The sequence below is a fragment of the Coregonus clupeaformis genome, chromosome 32, assembly GCF_020615455.1.
Source record: "Coregonus clupeaformis isolate EN_2021a chromosome 32, ASM2061545v1, whole genome shotgun sequence".
NCBI classification, from domain to species: domain Eukaryota; kingdom Metazoa; phylum Chordata; class Actinopteri; order Salmoniformes; family Salmonidae; genus Coregonus; species Coregonus clupeaformis.
Genome location: NC_059223.1, coordinates 4,726,628 through 4,745,527, shown reverse-complemented (window position 1 = coordinate 4,745,527; position 18,900 = coordinate 4,726,628). Strand labels below are relative to the sequence as shown.

Sequence of the window (18,900 nt, the reverse complement as noted above, 5' to 3'; positions counted from 1 at the left end):
TTGTGAAGACGTCAGTAGCAGATTGATTAGCTCAGGTTGGGAAATTGTTAAAAATTAAATGACTCTATATGGATAGTTTATTGCATACCAAATGTTATTCCTTCACTATAGCCCGTAAGGCCTTTAAAGTGTACTGCAAAATCATTTTCCATTTCCAAGTTTCTCTCAGCAGGCAGGCAGCCTGAAATACACCCTCCTCACACACACAGGCACGCACGCAATCACACACACACACACACACACACACACACACACACACACACACACACACACACACACACACACACACTCACAAACAACTTATTTTCATGGATGAGTACATCTAATTGCATTGGCCTCTTAGACTAAAGGTAGCCGAGTCATTTGCTCTGTGATCCTTTTGCCTTTGAATGAATCTTGTGAAGCAATAGTCTGGCCCAACAATAACAGAATGGCCGCCACTTCTTCCTCTTCTCTCCCTCTGGAGGGTTCTGCATTGAGAGGTTGCACCATTCAAGACAGTGGATCTGACTGTAATTTTTGTACCTCTCATTGGTGGAGTAGTGTGGTTCTCACTGAGGACATTTTTGTCAGATTTGATTAAAATGGTACTTTCATGGGATGGACTGCAGGGAAAATTGTCCCCAAGAATAGCTAAGTGTATCATATATCATGCATCGAGCCATCTGTTCCTTAAATTCCAAATGTTATTGCAATATTTAGAATTACAGATGATTAATGTAGGTGAAATTAACAAATGTAATCTTCCTAATGAAAAAGTGTCTGTATAAATTGCTAGACTTCTTGCTCAGAATCAAGTAACTACAGTAAATAATTCCTTAGTGTAGCCTTAAGGTAAAGTGGAATATACTTTATATATATATATGATGCCATGTTTTTAGTGCTACACCCCTATGATGGTAACTGTGACCTCATACAGTGAGATATGATTACAGTGACCAATGTGGACATCATATCTGACCCTTTATCTGATCGTTATCCGATCATATGAGAACGTATAGGAAATAGTCATTCTCATTTTCATACCAGCTGTAAACAAGGTTTCAGTCTGATCACACTTGCTCATATGTTGCGTTGTATATCAGTTGGCTACCCACAGATAGCCAACACCCTCATTCTTAGGTTGTAAAAAGCAAGTCCTTTTGGATGAATTTAACCACACAAATCAGCATATATGGATTTAAGCTTCCAGGGCGAACAGCGCAAAGAAACCCTGGCTAATTGAGCCTTGCGATGGGATTCAGATGAGGAACTGCTCTGACATGCTAGACGCCAGCTGACACCTAGCCTTACAGGGTGACAGGGCCCCCTCTCCCTCACACTCCCTCTCCCTGCAGAGAGGAGCAGCACACGCCCTCTCCATCACTTGCCCTGACAAGGAGCAAAATCATTAATTCGCCATGTAGGGCTTAACGCTACACTTAAGTGTGGAGCCTGAGGCTGACGGGAATGAAATGCTCCTCATTAGGATGCACTATTGTTCCTCCAATTGCTATAAAAGCTCATCTGGAGTATGGAGTGACATATTTTCTCCTGAGCTTGTCAGTAAAAGCAGCCCCATGTGGCAGTGATTGTGGGTACAGTGGGAAGAGGGTCTGATTCCCGTCATTGTGCATTGAGATTCATAAAGAAGCAGTGAACTATAATGCAGGCCAATAAGCGTGATGTCTGAGTTCTTACATGTAGAGGGTTTTCTAATAAACATAGAGAAATAGATGCATGATGGGAAGTCCGGATATGTGAGCAGTTTTCATTATCATGCAAGGCTGCTGTTGTGACATTGCTATTGGGTTATTTTCCACTCATGAATCTACTTATGCTTATTTAGTGCAGACTTGGTCTTAAGTGCAGTTTGAGGGTTTGAGTGGTTGAGTGTCTGTACCATATAACGTTATCGTTCCGAAATGTGGACAGAATAGTTTTAATGAACACAAAACGGTTAAGGTTAAGTGTTCCCAGAATGTCATTGTTTGCCGGTGCAGTTTTGTTGCCTTGCGGTTGCCTAGGGCGGCAGGTAGCTTAGTGGGTAAGAGCGTTGTGCCAGTAACCGAAAGGTCGCTGGTTCTAATCCCCGAGCCGACTAGGTGAAAAATCTGTCGATGTGCCCTTGAGCAAGGCACTTAACCCTAATTGCTCCTGTAAGTCGCTCTGGATAAGAGCGTCTGCTAAATGACAAAAAATGTAAATTAAAAATGAATTGCTTACTTGGATAATGATAGACAGCTGTGTCAGCCCCTTTTCTTTAATTCTCCTCTCTGATGATCACTTGTGCATTGTGGTGTAAAGATCATCCTACGAGAGGGGAAGAGGTACCATTTACACTGGACAGTATGCACTGTATCTAGAAACATTCTGGTGAGAGTGGATTTCTCACAGCTTACATGTATTAATATGATGGGGGAGTGGGATGTGGTGGCCTGATATGTATTTTTCTTCCATGATTAGAATAATTGATACAATTATGCTAGGAAGACTTCATACCGTGTATGATGTTTCTTTGCCAGCTTTGTATTTTAACACTCTCACACAAACACGCACACACACACACGCACACATACACATGCGCACACACACACACACACACACACACACACACACACACACACACACACACACACACACACACACACACACACACACACACACACACGAACACACACACACACAAACGCACATGCACACGCACACGCACATGCACACACACACACACAAACACACACAGAGAGAGAGAGAGAGAGAGAGAGAGGCTCCAAGTAAACTGACATACATTAATTTGGGCTCATTTAAGGGGTTTCGTAGTGTGTGGAATGTTGTGAAGCTGTTGTGTTAATGAGCCACATCTTTCATGTGAAATGATGGCACAATTAGGAAAACAAAAGTGCAAGGTGTGACAATTTAAGTGAATGTGCTTTGTCAGTGTCTGTGAACAGCACCTTTGAGACAGTATATGCATAAAACGGGTTTATAAAAACAATCGTGGGGGCTTCATAGAGGTCGGGATTTTTGTACACACATTTTACCTTGTTACTCTGTCCCCAAACATGGTCTCAAAGGAATACCTCTGGCAAATTTCAGGGCAGAAAATTAAATGGAAGTTGCTGAATAGGATGTTCTGGTGCAAGATCTTTACAAAAATACAAATTAGAAAGAGGACCGCTTCTGGCCATGTTTCAGACCGATGCTGAACATTGTCCAATTTGCAAATGTTCTACTTTATGACCCCATCCCCCCCTGCAATCCTTAGTCACTTACCTTTGGGATCAAGTTCCTAATTTAAGGATAGAATAAAACCAGCCATATCCGCTCCTAATTTGTAAAAAACAAAAAAAACAAAAAAAACATGAAAAGGGTTGTCTGTACTTGAATCCACTAATGTTCACACAATGTGTGCTCGTTTGCCAGACGGCAGTGTCAAAGACATTGACAGGTGACTCTATACATAGGCAGTGGTGGAAAAAGTATTACATTCTCATACTTGAGTAAAAGTAAAGATACCTTAATAGAAAAAGACTCAAGTAAAAGTGAAGTCACCCAGTAAAATACTACTTGAGTAAAAGTCTGAAAGTATTTGGTTTTAAATATACTTAGGTATCAAAGTAAATGTAACTGCTAAAAGTACAAGTAAATTCCTTATATTAATCAAACCAGACGGCACGATTTTCTTGTTTTTTTAAATGTACTGATAGCCAGGGGCACACTCCAATACTCAGACATAATTTACAAACAAAGCATCTGTGTTTATTGAGTCCGCCAGATCAAATGCAGTAGGGATGGCCAGATATTTTCTCTTGATAAGCGCGTGAATTAGGCAATTTTCCTGTCCTGCTAAGCATTCAAAATATAAATAGCACTTTTGGGTGTCAGGTAAAATGTATGGAGTAAAAAGTACTTATTTTCTTTAGGAATGTAGTGAAGTAAAAGTAAAAGGTTTAAAAAATATAAATAGTAAAGTAAAGTACAGATACCCCCAAAAACGAATTAAGTAGTACTTTAAAATATTTTTTACTTAAGTACTTTACACCACTGTACATAGGCAATGAAAGTGTTTGAGGTTGGTTAGAACAAAAACCTCTGGCCATAGTGCATTATTCACACTAATGTGTGCTGGAATTATTATTTGTATACCCTGCTTCATGACAAGATATAAAGGCAGACATGACCCACTTTCTATAGTGTATCAGTTGACCATATGCTTTGTTCTTAGTGGGCCTCAGTTGTCAATATGTACGAAGAAACATATTAATGACTACATCAGTTGTGCCAACATTGGTCAACAGTAATCAAACTCTTATCGTTTAACTTAAAGATAATACCAATGATATAAGAATAAACGGTGAAACTCACCAATTCATTCCTTTTTTTCAGCTACACACAGATTTGGATGTTGGCAGCACACCAATAAAGTATGTCTTGGCTGGCGAGGGGGCGGGTACCATCTTTGCCATCAACGAGATTACGGGAGATATTCACGCCATGAAGAGACTGGACAGAGAGGAGAAGGCAGAGTACACACTAACAGCACAAGTCGTTAACAGAGACACCGATCAACCCCTGGAACCGCCCTCGGAGTTCATCATAAAGGTGCAGGATATCAACGACAATCCGCCACAGTTCGTTGAAGGCCCCTACAGGGCCTCTGTCCCAGAGATGTCTCAAGTTGGTAAGTCAAGTGAAGGCCTTCTTCATTCATCTCTACATCATTTGAGAATATAATCTTTATTTATGTGTAATTGCAGGGTATTTGGGTAACTATCGTGATATGTAATACCCCCCAAAATGGTGTATTGTGATGATAACATTGGTCATCATTATAATACAAACACTTTTCAATTACATGTTACCATCATGATTTCCATGTTGTCATATTAAAAATGGTCCTCAGCGTTGAGTAGTAACAATTCCTGCAAGCGGATACCATATATACTTTGAAAACAATGTTTGATATATCCTTAACAATATAGTATATAACCACTACAAAACCTTTTGTATGTAACAGTATGTTAATATATTCATATATTTACATATTTATTTCAGCCAAGCATTCAAATTAGCAGTGCCTGATCACATATTTCAAATGTAGCACACAAAGTTAGCAGAACCTGAAAATGAATCGGCTTGTGTTTCAAGGGTCTCAAAACTGACATTGGAATGGTTACCTTACTGTGAGTATCTTGTAGAAAATGTTTGTCAGAAACAAGTGGGAGAGCAGGAGGTATCTCTTCACCTTTTTGACATGCTGCCTTCAGAAAGAGACATATAGTGGTGTGGTTATTTGGTGTGGTACTGTTGTTCCCTATCATGAAGCTGACATAAGTCAGATATGATTTTACTATGACTGCAAACACATATTGCAGCCTCCAACATTGCAGTTTTCTCTTACAGTGCATTCAGAAAGTATTCAGACCCCTTGACTTTTTCCACATTTTGTTACGTTATAGCCTTATTCTAAAATGCATTAAATTGTTTTTTTCTCCTCATCAATCTACACACAATAACCCATTATGATAAAGCAAAAACTGTTTTGTAGAAATTTGAGCAAATTTATAAAATAAAAAAAACAGAACTATCACATTTACATAAGTATTCAGACCCTTTACTCAGTACTTTGTTGAAGCACCTTTGGCAGCGATTACAGCCTCAAGTCTTCTTGGGTATGACGCTACAAGCTTGGCACACCTGTATTTGGGGAGTTTCTCCCATTCTTCTCTGCAGATCCTCTCAAGCTCTGTCAGGTTGGATGGGGAGCGTCGCTGCACAGCTATTTTCAGGTCTCTACAGAGATGTTAGATCAGGTTCCAGGCCGGGCTCTGACTGGGCCACTCAAGGACATTCAGAGACTTGTCCCGAAGCCACTCCTGCGTTGTCTTGGCTGTGTGCTTAGGACCGTTTACCTGTTGGAAGGTGAACCTTCACCCCAGTCTGAGTTCCTGAGCACTCTGGAGCAGGTTTTCATGAAGGATCTCTCTGTACTTTGCGCCGTTCATATTTCCCTCAATCCTGACTAGTCTCCCAGTCACTGCCGCTGAAAAACTTCCGCACAACATGATGCTGCCACCACCATGCGTCACCATAGGGATGGTGCCAGGTTTCCTCCAGACATGAAGCTTGGCATTCAGGCCAAAGAGTTCAATCTTGGTTTCATCAGACCAGAGAATCTTGTTTCTCATGGTCTGAGAGTCCTTAAGGTGCCTTTTGGCAAACTCCAAGCGGGCTGTCATGTGCCTTTTAATGAGGAGTGACTTCCGTTTTGCCACTCTACCATAAAGGCCTGATTGGTGGGGTGCTGCAGAGATGGTTGTCCTTCTGGAAGGTTCTCCCATCTCCACAGAGGAACTCTGGAGATCTCTGAGAGTGACCATCGGGTTCTTGGTCATCTGCCTGACCAAGGCCCTTCTCCCCAGATTGCTCAGTTTGGCCAGGCGGCCAGCTCTAGGAAGAGTCTTGGTGGTTCCAAACTTCTTCCATTTAAGAATGATGGAGGCCACTGCGTTCTTGGGGACCTTCAATGCTGCAGACATTTTTTGATACCCTTCCTTAGATCTGTGCCTAGACACAATCCTGTCTCGGAGCGCTACGGACAATTCCTTCGACTTCATGGCTTGGTTTTTGCTCTGACATGCACTGTCAACTGTGGGACCTTATATAGACAGGTGTGTGCCTTTCCAAATCATGTCAAATCAATGGAATTTACCACAGATGGACTCCAATCAAGTTGTAGAAACATCTCAAGGATGATCAATGGAAACAGGATGCACCTGAGCTCAATTTTGAGTCTCATAGCAAAGGGTCTGAATACTTATGTAAATAAGGTATTTCTGATTTTAATAAATTTGCAAAACTTTCGAAAAACCTGCGGGTTTTTTTGTCATTATGGGGTATTGTGTGTAGATTGATGAGGGATTTTTTTTTTGGATCCATTTTATAATAAGTCTGTAACGTAACAAAATGTTGAAAAAAATTAAGGGGTCTGAATACTTTCCGAATGCACTGTAGTGTGTTGTTCTCTATTGAAATGCTTATTGTATTTATCCAATGGTTTTGACAGTGAAGTGAGGGGTATTGCTAGTAGTGGGGTGAAAAGCAAAGTGCTAGTTGACTGCAGAGACTGGGATTTGCCAATGGGAATGCAGTATAAAAATGGAAGTTGGTGGCTTTTGTGATTGTTTTGCTTTATCACTGCTGATTAATTAAACATTCACCAATGTTCTCTTGTTAGCTTGAAAGGCTTTTTGAAACTACTTGTTTCCGTGTTGTTAAGTTTTTATGTGTTGTGGCGTTATGGAAAGAATCAAAAGCTCTGGACATAAAGACACAAACAAACATTCTGTATTTTTTCATCTTCCGTCTCATATTCATAAATCCTTTCTGTTTAATTTCTATCACTCTAAAATGAGATGTTTTATAGAACTCGCTGATGCTCTATTTTCAAGTTGTACTATAAAATTCCAATAAAGTCTTTAAATAAACTCTTATTAACATAGAGACTGTTGGATTTCTGACAAAAACATGTAACTCAAAAGTATTAAAAAGTGCTTGAGGTCAATTCCAAAACCGTAAGCTGTAATATGGAGCTTTATCAAATAAAGGTTAGCTTTTAAAATGGTTAGGCTGACATGCCTCTCATAGTACACATTCAAACATAGGCTATACAATGCCCCAGTGTGTCATCACAACCTTGGCAGGCAGTTACCACAAGAAGGAAATATGTGCTGGTAAGGTCTTCATGTTTCCAGTGTGCAGGTGAGCACAAAGGTTAATAGAACATGCAGGAGAATGCCTTGTTCTTTCTGAAGGTGAGCTGGAGAAGAAACGTGGCTTTTTCGCTTCATTTCATGTAATTTATTGCATAACAAATCAAATAAAACCATTTTACGGTTTTGGTTTTGTTATTGGTGTACTAACATTCTCCATTTAAAGACCAAAGAGTGCAGAGTACTTCTTCATTGGTGATGTGCATTCAACCTATAAGAGATTCTTCTGTTAGCTTACTCTGATCTGGTTCCCTGATAGTAACACTTAATGATCTCATTCTAAGAGGACATTAGAGCACTAAACATGTTTTTGAATGATTCATTTTTTACACCTGACTGCATGTCTTCAACATTATCTCAAAAGGGAAGGTATTAGGGTGTCTGTCGTATTAATATTTCTTACATCTTTTTTTTTTAACTTCCTATCAGCTTTTGAGTGTGGGCAAATAAACAACCGAACACGCACCAAATATCCTGTTAAAGGTTTTATATTACTATACATTAATATTTAATACACTATCCTCATCCATTCATTTTTTTATACTGGAAGGCTGAAACTGCTGTTTCTATATTCCTGATATTTATATATTTCAATTTGTCTTAAATTCAAAATGAGTTTGTTACTTAATGGTATACTGTAGGTCTTCTCACAAGGGGAATGATGCATCATTTGCACAGATTGGACAAATCTCATTGGATTATTGGATCTCTTTTCTTGTTAATGGGGTCTTTGACTTTAAGGCCAAGACAAGCAAGAAAATTCCCCCACTAGGTTCTAGAACCATATGCTGGAATTATAGAGCTCCCTGCCTTCTGGAGCTAACAAGGGGATTGTGATGTAGTTTAAATTACAGTCTGCTTGAAGTGACGATTCAGGTAATTAGAATCAGGTCGTCCGACCCTCCTCTCTACCAAAGAAAGGGTGTGAATGACAATAATTGCTACACAGAGAAATAAACTCGGAAAGTTATTTTGCCATCTCAAACTCCAACGTGAGGCCTCGGGAGCCTTGCCTGTGCCTGCTTCATTATCAAGGCGATTAATAAACTGGTGGGGAGACAGATGGCATGTCGCTCCTCAGCCCTCCTCTCCTCGCAGCGCAGCCGCTCTCAACCCCCTGTAAAATGAGCCTGTGTACAGAAGCACCAGGCGTGCAAACGTGTCAGGATCTGCTAAATTGGAGCACAGACATAAAATTGAAGTGACATTAATAGATTACCTGGAGTTCATTTGCATTTTGAGAGTTATTATGAACATCGGTAACAGGACTAACAGGCACAGGTCTGTGGCTCTAATTATATTTCTGATTATGCACTGATCGATGATGGCAGCTTGGAAAATAAGTAAAGAGTTGTCATCATTGATTTTGACTTGATCAAGGAGAGACGTATGGAAATAAGTGCTACATGCAGACTTCTATTGGGCACATTATCATACAGTATACGTACATTAGATCCCTCATTTTAATATTAACACAACTTCATAAATGAAACATATACATAGTGAAACATAACACATTTTTAATCAAAGCATGTGACGTGAGGCATCGATCACACGTGAAAAAGCAAAGGGACAAACAGTTGAAGTCGGAAGTTTACATACACCTTAGCCAAGTACATTTAAACTCAGTTTTTCACAATTCCTAACATTTAATCCTAGTAAAATTCCCTGTCTTAGGTCAGTTAGGATCACCACTTTATTTTAAGAATGTGAAATGTCAGAATAATAGTAGAGAGAATGATTTATTTCAGCTTGTATTTCTTTCATCACATTCCCAGTGGGTCAGAAGTTTACATACACTCAATTAGTATTTGGTAGCATTGCCTTTAAATTGTTTAACGTGGGTCAAATGTTTCGGGTAACCTTCCACAAGCTTCCCACAATAAATTGGGTGAATTTTGGCCCATTCCTCCTGACAGAGCTGGTGTAACTGAGTCAGGTTTGTAGGCCTCCTTGCTCGCACATGCTTTTTCAATTCTGCCTACACATTTTCTATAGGATTGAGGTCAGGGCTTTGTGATGGCCACTCCAATACCTTGACTTTGTTGTCCTTAATCCATTTTGCCACAACTTTGGAAGTATGCTTGGGGTCATTGTCCATTTGGAAGACCCATTTGCGACCAAGCATTAACTTCCTGACTTGAGATGTTGCTTTAATATATCCACATAATTTTCTTTCCTCATGATGCCATCTATTTTGTGAAGTGCACCAGTCCTTACTGCAGCAAAGCACCCCCACAGCATGATGCTGCCACCCCCGTGCTTCACGGTTGGGATGGTGTTCTTCGGCTTGCAAGCAACCCCCTTTTTCCTCCAAACATAATGATGGTCATTATGGTCAAACAGTTCTATTTTTGTTTCATCAGACCAGAGGACATTTCTCCAAAAAGTACGATCTTTGTCCCCATGTGGCCGTAGCCTGGCTTTTTTATGGCGGTTTTGGAGCAGTGGCTTCTTCCTTGCTGAGCGGCCTTTCAGGTTATGTCGATATAGGACTCGTTTTATTGTGGATATAGATACTTTTGTACGTGTTTCCTCCAGCATCTTCACAAGGTCCTTTGCTTTTGTTCTGGGATTGATTTGCACTTTTCGCACCAAAGTACGTTCATCTCTAGGAGACAGAACGCGTCTCCTTCCTGAGCAGTATGACGGTTGCGTGGTCCCATGGTGTTTATACTTGCGTACTATTGTTTGTACAGATGAACGTTGTACCTTCAGGCATTTGGAAATTGCTCCCAAGGATGAACCAGACTTGTGGAGGTCTACCATTTTTTTCTGAGGTCTTGGCTGATTTCTTTTGATTTTCTCATGATGTCAAGCAAAGAGGCACTGAGTTTGAAGGTAGGCCTTGAAATACATCCACAGGTACACCTCCAATTGACTCAAATGATGTCAATTAGCCTATCAGAAACTTCTAAAGCCATGACATCATTTTCTGGATTTTTCCAAGCTGTTGAAAGGCACAGTCAACTTAGTGTATGTAAACTTCTGACCCAGTGGAATTGGAATAATCTGTCTGTAAACAATTGTTGGACAAATTACTTGTGTCATGCACAAAGTAGATGTCCTAACCGACTTGCCAAAACTATAGTTTGTTAACAAGAAATTTGTGGAGTGGTTGAAAAAATAGTTTTAATGACTCCAACATAAGTGTATGTAAACTTCCGACTGTAGGTGAAGACTGAGATATGGGCCACATTAGTCAACTGTGAGATGCTCTTCCACACAATATTTCAACACATTACAGGTATCAGATTAATATCAGGACAGCTGGGTTATTTTGATACCATTCCACACTCCATTTAGGCCAGATGTGCAATACATTTTACTTCCTTGATATCATCAAACATATGATCAGATCTTTGTAATATAACGCTGATCTTGCTGTCAATTCTGAACAAAACCGTGGCTTTGGAGCAGTGGCAAAGGGACACATGGTAATTACCATGGAACATTGTAGCTTCATTGGAGGGTCATTGTCTTACCTTTGAAAACATTCCTTTTTTGACCATGGTCTTCAACTGTAACAACTTGGTGGAGGGCTTTTGTCTGGTGTGACTCGCTTCTCTGATTCAGGACTGTAGGTTCTGGCAGATGGGCAGGGAGGCAGGGGGTTGTGGGCCTTTAACACTGTGTGCAGCTGGGCCATAGCAGAGTCACATCTGCCGTGGATGCCAGGCACAGTGCTGTAGACGGCCCATGGCCTCAGCTGGGGCAGGGGTCAGGCCTGTGATCCTGGAGTGACTCTCTCAGCCCAGCCAGCCCATTTGGTACTGCTAAATAGGGATAGGACAGGAGAGGGTACTTCACAGACAAGCTGGGCCTAGCTGTAAATAACTTGCTCCTTCTATTTCACCTCATTCTGCATTTGGCGTGTCCTCTCTCTCTCTCTCTCTCTCTCTCTCTCTCTCTCTCTCTCTCTCTCTCTCTCTCTCTCTCTCTCTCTCTCTCTCTCTCTCTCTCTCTCTCTCTCTCTCTCTCTCTCTCTCTCTCTCTCTCTCTCTCTCTCTCTCTCTCTCTCTCTCTCTCTCTCTCTCTCTCTCTCTCTCTCCGGGTGCCTATGCTTATATACAAATCTATATTCATCTTTTGATATGGCTTGTTGGATGATGGAAAACAATTTCAATTTTGGGGAATTTGTTGTTTTGTCAGACAAACAGTGTGAATATGCAGAGACAACTGGCATGTCTGGACTGGTTCTGCCATCATTCAATTTAATCAATCACCTAGCTGACGCATCTGTCGGGTTGTACCAAAATAATGAAAGAGCACACACACACACACACACACACACGCACACACACACTGACTCACACATTACTTATTCATCACATGTTATTTATTATCCAGTGTAACTCTGAATTATGCATGTAATATGATCAGTCTCTGGTCCTTCAAAGCCTCCTGAGGCATTTGTTCTTTGTAGCATACAGTATGTAGGCGTTCTATGTAGCATGCACTTTGTGGCACACCTAACACACCTACAGTGAGGGAAAAAAGTATTTGATCCCCTGCTGATTTTGTACGTTTGCCCACTGACAAAGACATGATCAGTATAACATTTTTAATGATAGGTTTATTTGAGCAGTGAGAGACAGAATAACAACAAAAAAATCCAGAAAAACGCATGTCAAAAATGTTATAAATTGATTTGCATTTTTATGAGGGAAATAAGTATTTGACCCCCTCTGCAAAACATGACTTAGTACTTGGTGGCAAAACACTTGTTGGCAATCACAGAGGTCAGACGTTTCTTGTAGTTGGCCACCAGGTTTGCACACATCTCAGGAGAGATTTTGTCCCACTCCTCTTTGCAGATCTTCTCCAAGTCATTAAGGTTTCGAGGCTGACGTTTGGCAACTCGAACCTTCAGCTCCCTCCACAGATTTTCTATGGGATTAAGGTCTGGAGACTGGCTAGGCCACTCCAGGACCTTAATGTGCTTCTTCTTGAGCCACTCCTTTGTTGCCTTGGCCGTGTGTTTTGGGTCATTGTCATGCTGGAATACCCATCCACGACCCATTTTCAATGCCCTGGCTGAGGGAAGGAGGTTCTCACCCAAGATTTGACGGTACATGGCCCCGTCCATCGTTCCTTTGATGCGGTGAAGTTGTCCTGTCCCCTTAGCAGAAAAACACCCCCAAAGCATAATGTTTCCATCTCCATGTTTGACGGTGGGGCTGGTGTTCTTGGGGTCATAGGCAGCATTCCTCCTCCTCCAAACACGGCGAGTTGAGTTGATGCCAAAGAGCTCCATTTTGGTCTCATCTGACCACAACACTTTCACCCAGTTCTCCTCTGAATCATTCAGATGTTCATTGGCAAACTTCAGACGGACATGTATATGTGCTTTCTTGAGCAGGAGGATGTTGCGGGCACTGCAGGATTTCAGTCCTTCACGGCATAGTGTGTTACCAATTGTTTTCTTGGTGACTATGGTCCCAGCTGCCTTGAGATCATTGACAAGATCCTCCCGTGTAGTTCTGGGCTGATTCCTCACTGTTCTCATGATCATTGCAACTCCACGAGGTGAGATATTGCATGGAGCCCCAGGCCGAGGGAGATTGACAGTTATTTTGTGTTTCTTCCATTTGCAAATAATCGCACCAACTGTTGTCACCTTCTCACCAAGCTGCTTGGCGATGGTCTTGTAACCCATACCAGCCTTGTGTAGGTCTACAATCTTGTCCCTGACATCCTTGGAGAGCTCTTTGGTCTTGGCCATTGTGGAGAGTTTGGAATCTGATTGATTGATTGCTTCTGTGGACAGGTGTCTTTTATACAGGTAACAAACTGAGATTAGGAGCACTCCCTTTAAGAGTGTGCTCCTAATCTCAGCTCGTTACCTGTATAAAAGACACCTGGGAGCCAGAAATCTTTGATTGAGAGGGGGTCAAATACTTATTTCCCTCATTTTAAATGCAAATCAATTTATAACATTTTTGACATGCGTTTTTCTGGATTTTTTTGTTGTTATTCTGTCTCTCACTGTTCAAATAAACCTACCATTAAAATTATAGACTGATAATTTCTTTGTCAGTGGGCAAACATACAAAATCAGCAGGGGATCAAATACTTTTTTCCCTCACTGTAGCTGTACATTAACACGACTGTACCCTGCAGTTCCAAAGTTGCTGTTATTTGCGTGTCATTTGTCCTGCTCCACTGTGTGGCTGAGCCTGATTTCTCCCTCTCTAATACCTCAGCTTGGTCTTCCTTGGAGGGAGAACAAAAACTACAGGCTCCCAGGTAATGTAGCCCTTCAATATGTTCTGCATAAGATTGGCTCTGCGGATGAATGGTAAGAGCTCAATGAAACGAAGGACAAAACACCCGACTGGCGCTTTTCAAAATTCCCCCTTTTCGTGGAGCAGTGAAGCCCAAACAAATGAAGAAAAGATAAGAGACAAGGTGATAAAAGAGAGGTAAATGAATGAGCTGAAGTGTGTTTTTGTCTGAGCAGCTCTTGTGGCTAGAGGATGGTACATAAACACCCAAGGCCAGTGCTAATGGGTCTGGGCAGCATCGTGTCGGCTGGAGTGATGCGACTGATCCCCTGTGACAGGGTATTCAGTACTATGCTGGACACTGACATTATCCCTCTGAGAGCATGCTGAGAATGGAACATGCTATATGTGAAACTACAGGCCTTATCAAGGCCCAGTGTATAGCTGCCTTCATATGATTTACATTGATATTTCCTTTATGTTGCATAGCTTTTTACATACTTCATTTAGGTGGCAAGCGTAGTGCAGTTCTCACATGTGAAAACATAGTGAGGTGCTCATGTCACCTTCCTAACATATATTTTGATGTGTTAATTTACATTATGGACATTTGCATGGAAGAGATGACTATGTAAGAATGCAGTTTTACATGAGCAAAGTTTTATCAAGCATTTAGTTTTGGGTGATATACTGTTTGTACCGTATACCGGCCGGGGTATTTTTAAATACTGATGGTATGATTTTAAACATATTTATTTTGTTATTTTTTCAGGGTTGGGAGCACGCCACTGTTATAACTTTAAGTTAAGTATAACTATAAGAAACCTAAGATATGTCAAATAAATGATATCCAGCTCAGGGCTCCAGCTATGCATTTGGTTTGCTAACTTGCTAGCTAAGTGGCTAGATGTCAAGATCAAGCTTCTTGGTTACAGCAGAGACATTCAATCCCCTATTGGATCAAGATCCCTGTTGCCTAAATTGTTTTGTGTTTTGAGTTTTTTTATAGCGGCCCTTGTGTGCACATTCAGTAATGCCGTATACCCCGGTATATTGCAGAAACGGTATGACGGTATTTAAAAAATCTGGATACTGCCCAACCCTATTATGAATTGATTAGAGGTGAACAGGGAAGCCCAAAGGCTGCATGATGAGTGGGAGGTCTCTAGATGATCACAGAGCGAGGCGGGGAGTGTTTGCTGAATGCTGAAGTATTCTAATTCGCACCCCAGCATTGGCAACGCTTATTCATATCTGATAGGATGCCAGGTTGCTTTCTCACAGACATTCTTCAGTTCAAAATCTTGCTCCATTATTAATTATGCAGGAGGAGAGCTGCGGATATGTAATGTTGTGTTGAGGCTTTTTCTCTCCCTCTCTCTCTTGCTCTGCAAGCCTCCCTCTTTTTGCTCCCTGCCGCTCTTCCCCACTATCTCTGTGTATCTCTCTCACTATATTTCACTTATTTTCAACCCCAAACTCTTTCCTATGTGTGTGTGTGTGTGTGAAGGAATATAGTGTGTGAGAGATTGTGTTGGGGGAATTGTTGTCTATGCCCATGCTTTTCTTGTTCCTGGTGTTTGTTGAGTACTCTGCAGTGAGTGCAGGATCCTATGCCCTCCCATCCTACTCTGTCTGCATTATTAATTGTCAGAGGTACAAACCATAGTTGTTTGGTCCCCACAGGCGCCCAACCGTGCTCTCCCAAATTATAAGCACTGATTGCATCCTGTGGAAAAAAATACATTATCTTTATAGTCATTTTAAAAGGCTTTATTACTAAAGGCAGTACATAAAGTAAACATTTACTAGAGGAGACAAAGGTCCATGATTCTACCGACAGTAACTAAAATATGCATCTCCTTAGTGGAGAACACACACAAAAGTAAAGAGCTTTCTGAGTATCACTTCAGTAAACACACAGAGATGAGGATTTTTTTGTGCGCGAGAGTGTCACTGCTCTGCTAACACTTCCTGCAGGGGCCCAGCAGAAGATTCATGTGGCATGGCTGGTGGAGGGGATTGCACACAGACACATAAATGGGAGGGAAACACATTCATCAAGGTGGCAGAGACTTGAGCAAAGAGGCCCATCCAATCACAGCAGAGAATAAAGGGAAGGCATAAAAGTCCATGCAGCAAGGTCATTTGAAAACGAAACAGATAGGAACGTGAGATCAAGTGGTACATCTCCTGTATGTGGAGCCTTTGTGATCCTCACAGATGCCTGTCCCATTAACGGAAGCCAATGCTCTGTTACACTGCCTCTGCTTTCTCCACCACTTCTCTAACCTGTGTGTGGAAACCTTTAAACAGCACTCAGCCTGTTATATGTTGTGTAGAGTATGATTATTCTTTGAGGAGTGTTTTTCTCTTCTTCACTCTCTCTGTTGGTATCTGGCTTGTTTTGTTGCAGCACAGGTTTCATGTTAGTGAAATATTGACAGTTGCATTGTTCCTTACGCCGGAGTATGGATTTAACCAGTCTGTGGTTTCTCCACAGTCATAGGCTGGTGTCCACAGTAGTCAATCCAGCACCAGTCAGTGAACAGGTTGACTATGTTACATCAGGACTTCTGGGTAATTGGCTGAATCTGCTCTGCAAGACAGTGCAGAGATGGCCCTTTAAAAGTTCACCTCACTTCAGGGAGTGTAAACAAAGCAGGAGATGACTTGGAGTTTGGAGGCACTCTCTATTGTATTTGCTCTCTGCTTCTTTGTGAGAACCATCTGTTGTGTGTGTGTGTGTTTGCATTTTATAGGGACATAGTGTAAGTGCCCACAAGCTTCTGTGTGTTCCCAATGATGGATTGCTTGTCAGGAGGCAGTAGGAATAGTCTGTATGCCTGACTGATGCATTGAGCCACAAGTCACGTACAGTGCTTTTGGTCTTACCTTTCAGATTCCTCCAGGAAACATGTTAACCCTTTTGACTCAACAATCTTGTATCTGATGGCAGTGCAGCTATGTTCTCCGGTGTTCCCTCTTACCCTCACATTCCCTCCGAGTATGGGGTGCATGTTTTGATACAGTTCTCTAGTAGGTGTCAGACCCATGTCAAAGGTTACACCTGTGGTAGATGGTCCTATGTGCTATTCAAAAGTCCTAGGCTCTCCCTCAGGCTGCTGCCCACTGGTTATGGGACCTTTGACTACAGCCTTGTAGTGTGACATATGGGTCATTTGAATACATTTGACAATGCAAAGACAATTTACAATGCAAATCTAGGGATGTAAAACATTGTGCTACAGTGTATTTGTCTGTGTCAGTGTAGTGCATTGGATCATTATTGTAACACAGTCATTCTTGGTTTCAAGTCTCTGTTGACCATGGCCAGTTTCAGTCTATTGAATAAACCTTAACCACACTATCATTTTCCAGAACTGTTCCTACAGCATATTGTAATTTGTTTTTCGAAAACATAATTTGTGCTAAATATTTACACCCCTTGCTGTTAGAGTATTGGAAAGAACACCATTATGGTCACTTACTCAGGATTCATATATTCATTAGAACATATACCATGACTTTTCATTTGTTATTGTCCAGCCATTATAACTGTCCTGGGAGTAATTACCTATGTGTAGTGTCCCATTCTGTCTCTAACTTCCTTCCCGGAACTATCTGCATGTTGCACACATTTCCTGAGAACTAATTAAAGTGAATCAATGACACAACACTTTAAAATGGCGGCATATGTCACAGCCATCAGCGGTGAACAAAGGACACTCTTAATTGTTTTGTTCCTGTGGTTCCTGTAAACGGCTTGTCACAGCTCACACTCCACAGCCTGCTTGTTATGTAAGGTTTCCTTGTCACTCCCCCTACAACACACACACACGAATGAACGCACACAGGCACGCATGCAGGCACACACACACACACACACACACACACACACACACACACACACACACACACACACACACACACACACACACATTCCCTTCCAGTTTCTCAGTGAAGGCTTCCTCTGTGTCTTAGAAAAATACCATTAATTGTACTGCGAAAATGACAATGTAAGTGGTTATGTGTGACAGTCCCTTACACTTCACAAGCCTGACGTCCCCTATCCATCACTGGCTCAGGGGAGCAATTTTTGTGATACTGACAACCATTTCTTCTGGATATTCTCTAGTTTCCTGTCTGGGCCTATACAGTATCTCTCTGATATTCAACACTTCTTTGATGTAAACATATGCATTTTTATAATCTCAGATTCACACTGCCCTGACCGTACTGCCTTTCATTTCTTCCTCATATCTATTAAAGTAGCCCTACTTGCACACAATGTTAAGAATGAGTATGCATTACCTGGGTTATGAAGAGTGATCTGTTGAGGGAGAGAACGTTTTACTGACTGATTATTATTTCTTGTCAGACTTTTACACCATGCTCATGTCTCCTCATGAGCAATATGGGATGTAACACCATTTTCAATGACAGTGCTAGTTGTAAATCATACTGTGGATTGAACATTGGGTGGGAAATTGGACTTCCATGTTGAATGACAGATGACAAAGTTCACACTTTCAAGTTGTTTCCATAGTGATTTGTTTCAGAATTTCCATCAGATCCATCTGCCTCATCAAAGTTAAAGTTAATATGTAACCCGTATGAACCTGGTTGACAACTCTGGTAATACATTGACAGCATTCCAAGTATGGCATTGCACTTACAGTAGATGGTTGTTTACTGAACCTTGTTTATCCTATATCTATATCAAGAGCTTTGGCCTGCTATTTTCATTGGGCAACAGGCCTGACAGTGCTTAATGTGTTTCCCAGTCTATGCATTTCAATCAACTGGGTCATACAGCAGCAGCATTCACTACAGCAAGCTAGCCAATCCTATAAAAAAGCTATAAAAATGTAAAGATAGAAAATAGTAATTATTTCAAGGACATTATTTTCATAAAATGT

General features: G+C 41.2%; 1 protein-coding gene across 1 annotated transcript in view; it reads left to right on the top strand.

Annotated features, from left to right (window-relative positions):
- The window catches only part of LOC121548329 (cadherin-8), a 79,142-nt gene that overhangs the window by 28,634 nt on the left and 31,608 nt on the right, over nucleotides 1-18,900 (top strand). Inside the window, 1 exon segment of the mRNA XM_041859761.2 lies at nucleotides 4,366-4,660. Coding sequence (XP_041715695.1) covers nucleotides 4,366-4,660 — 295 coding nt within the window.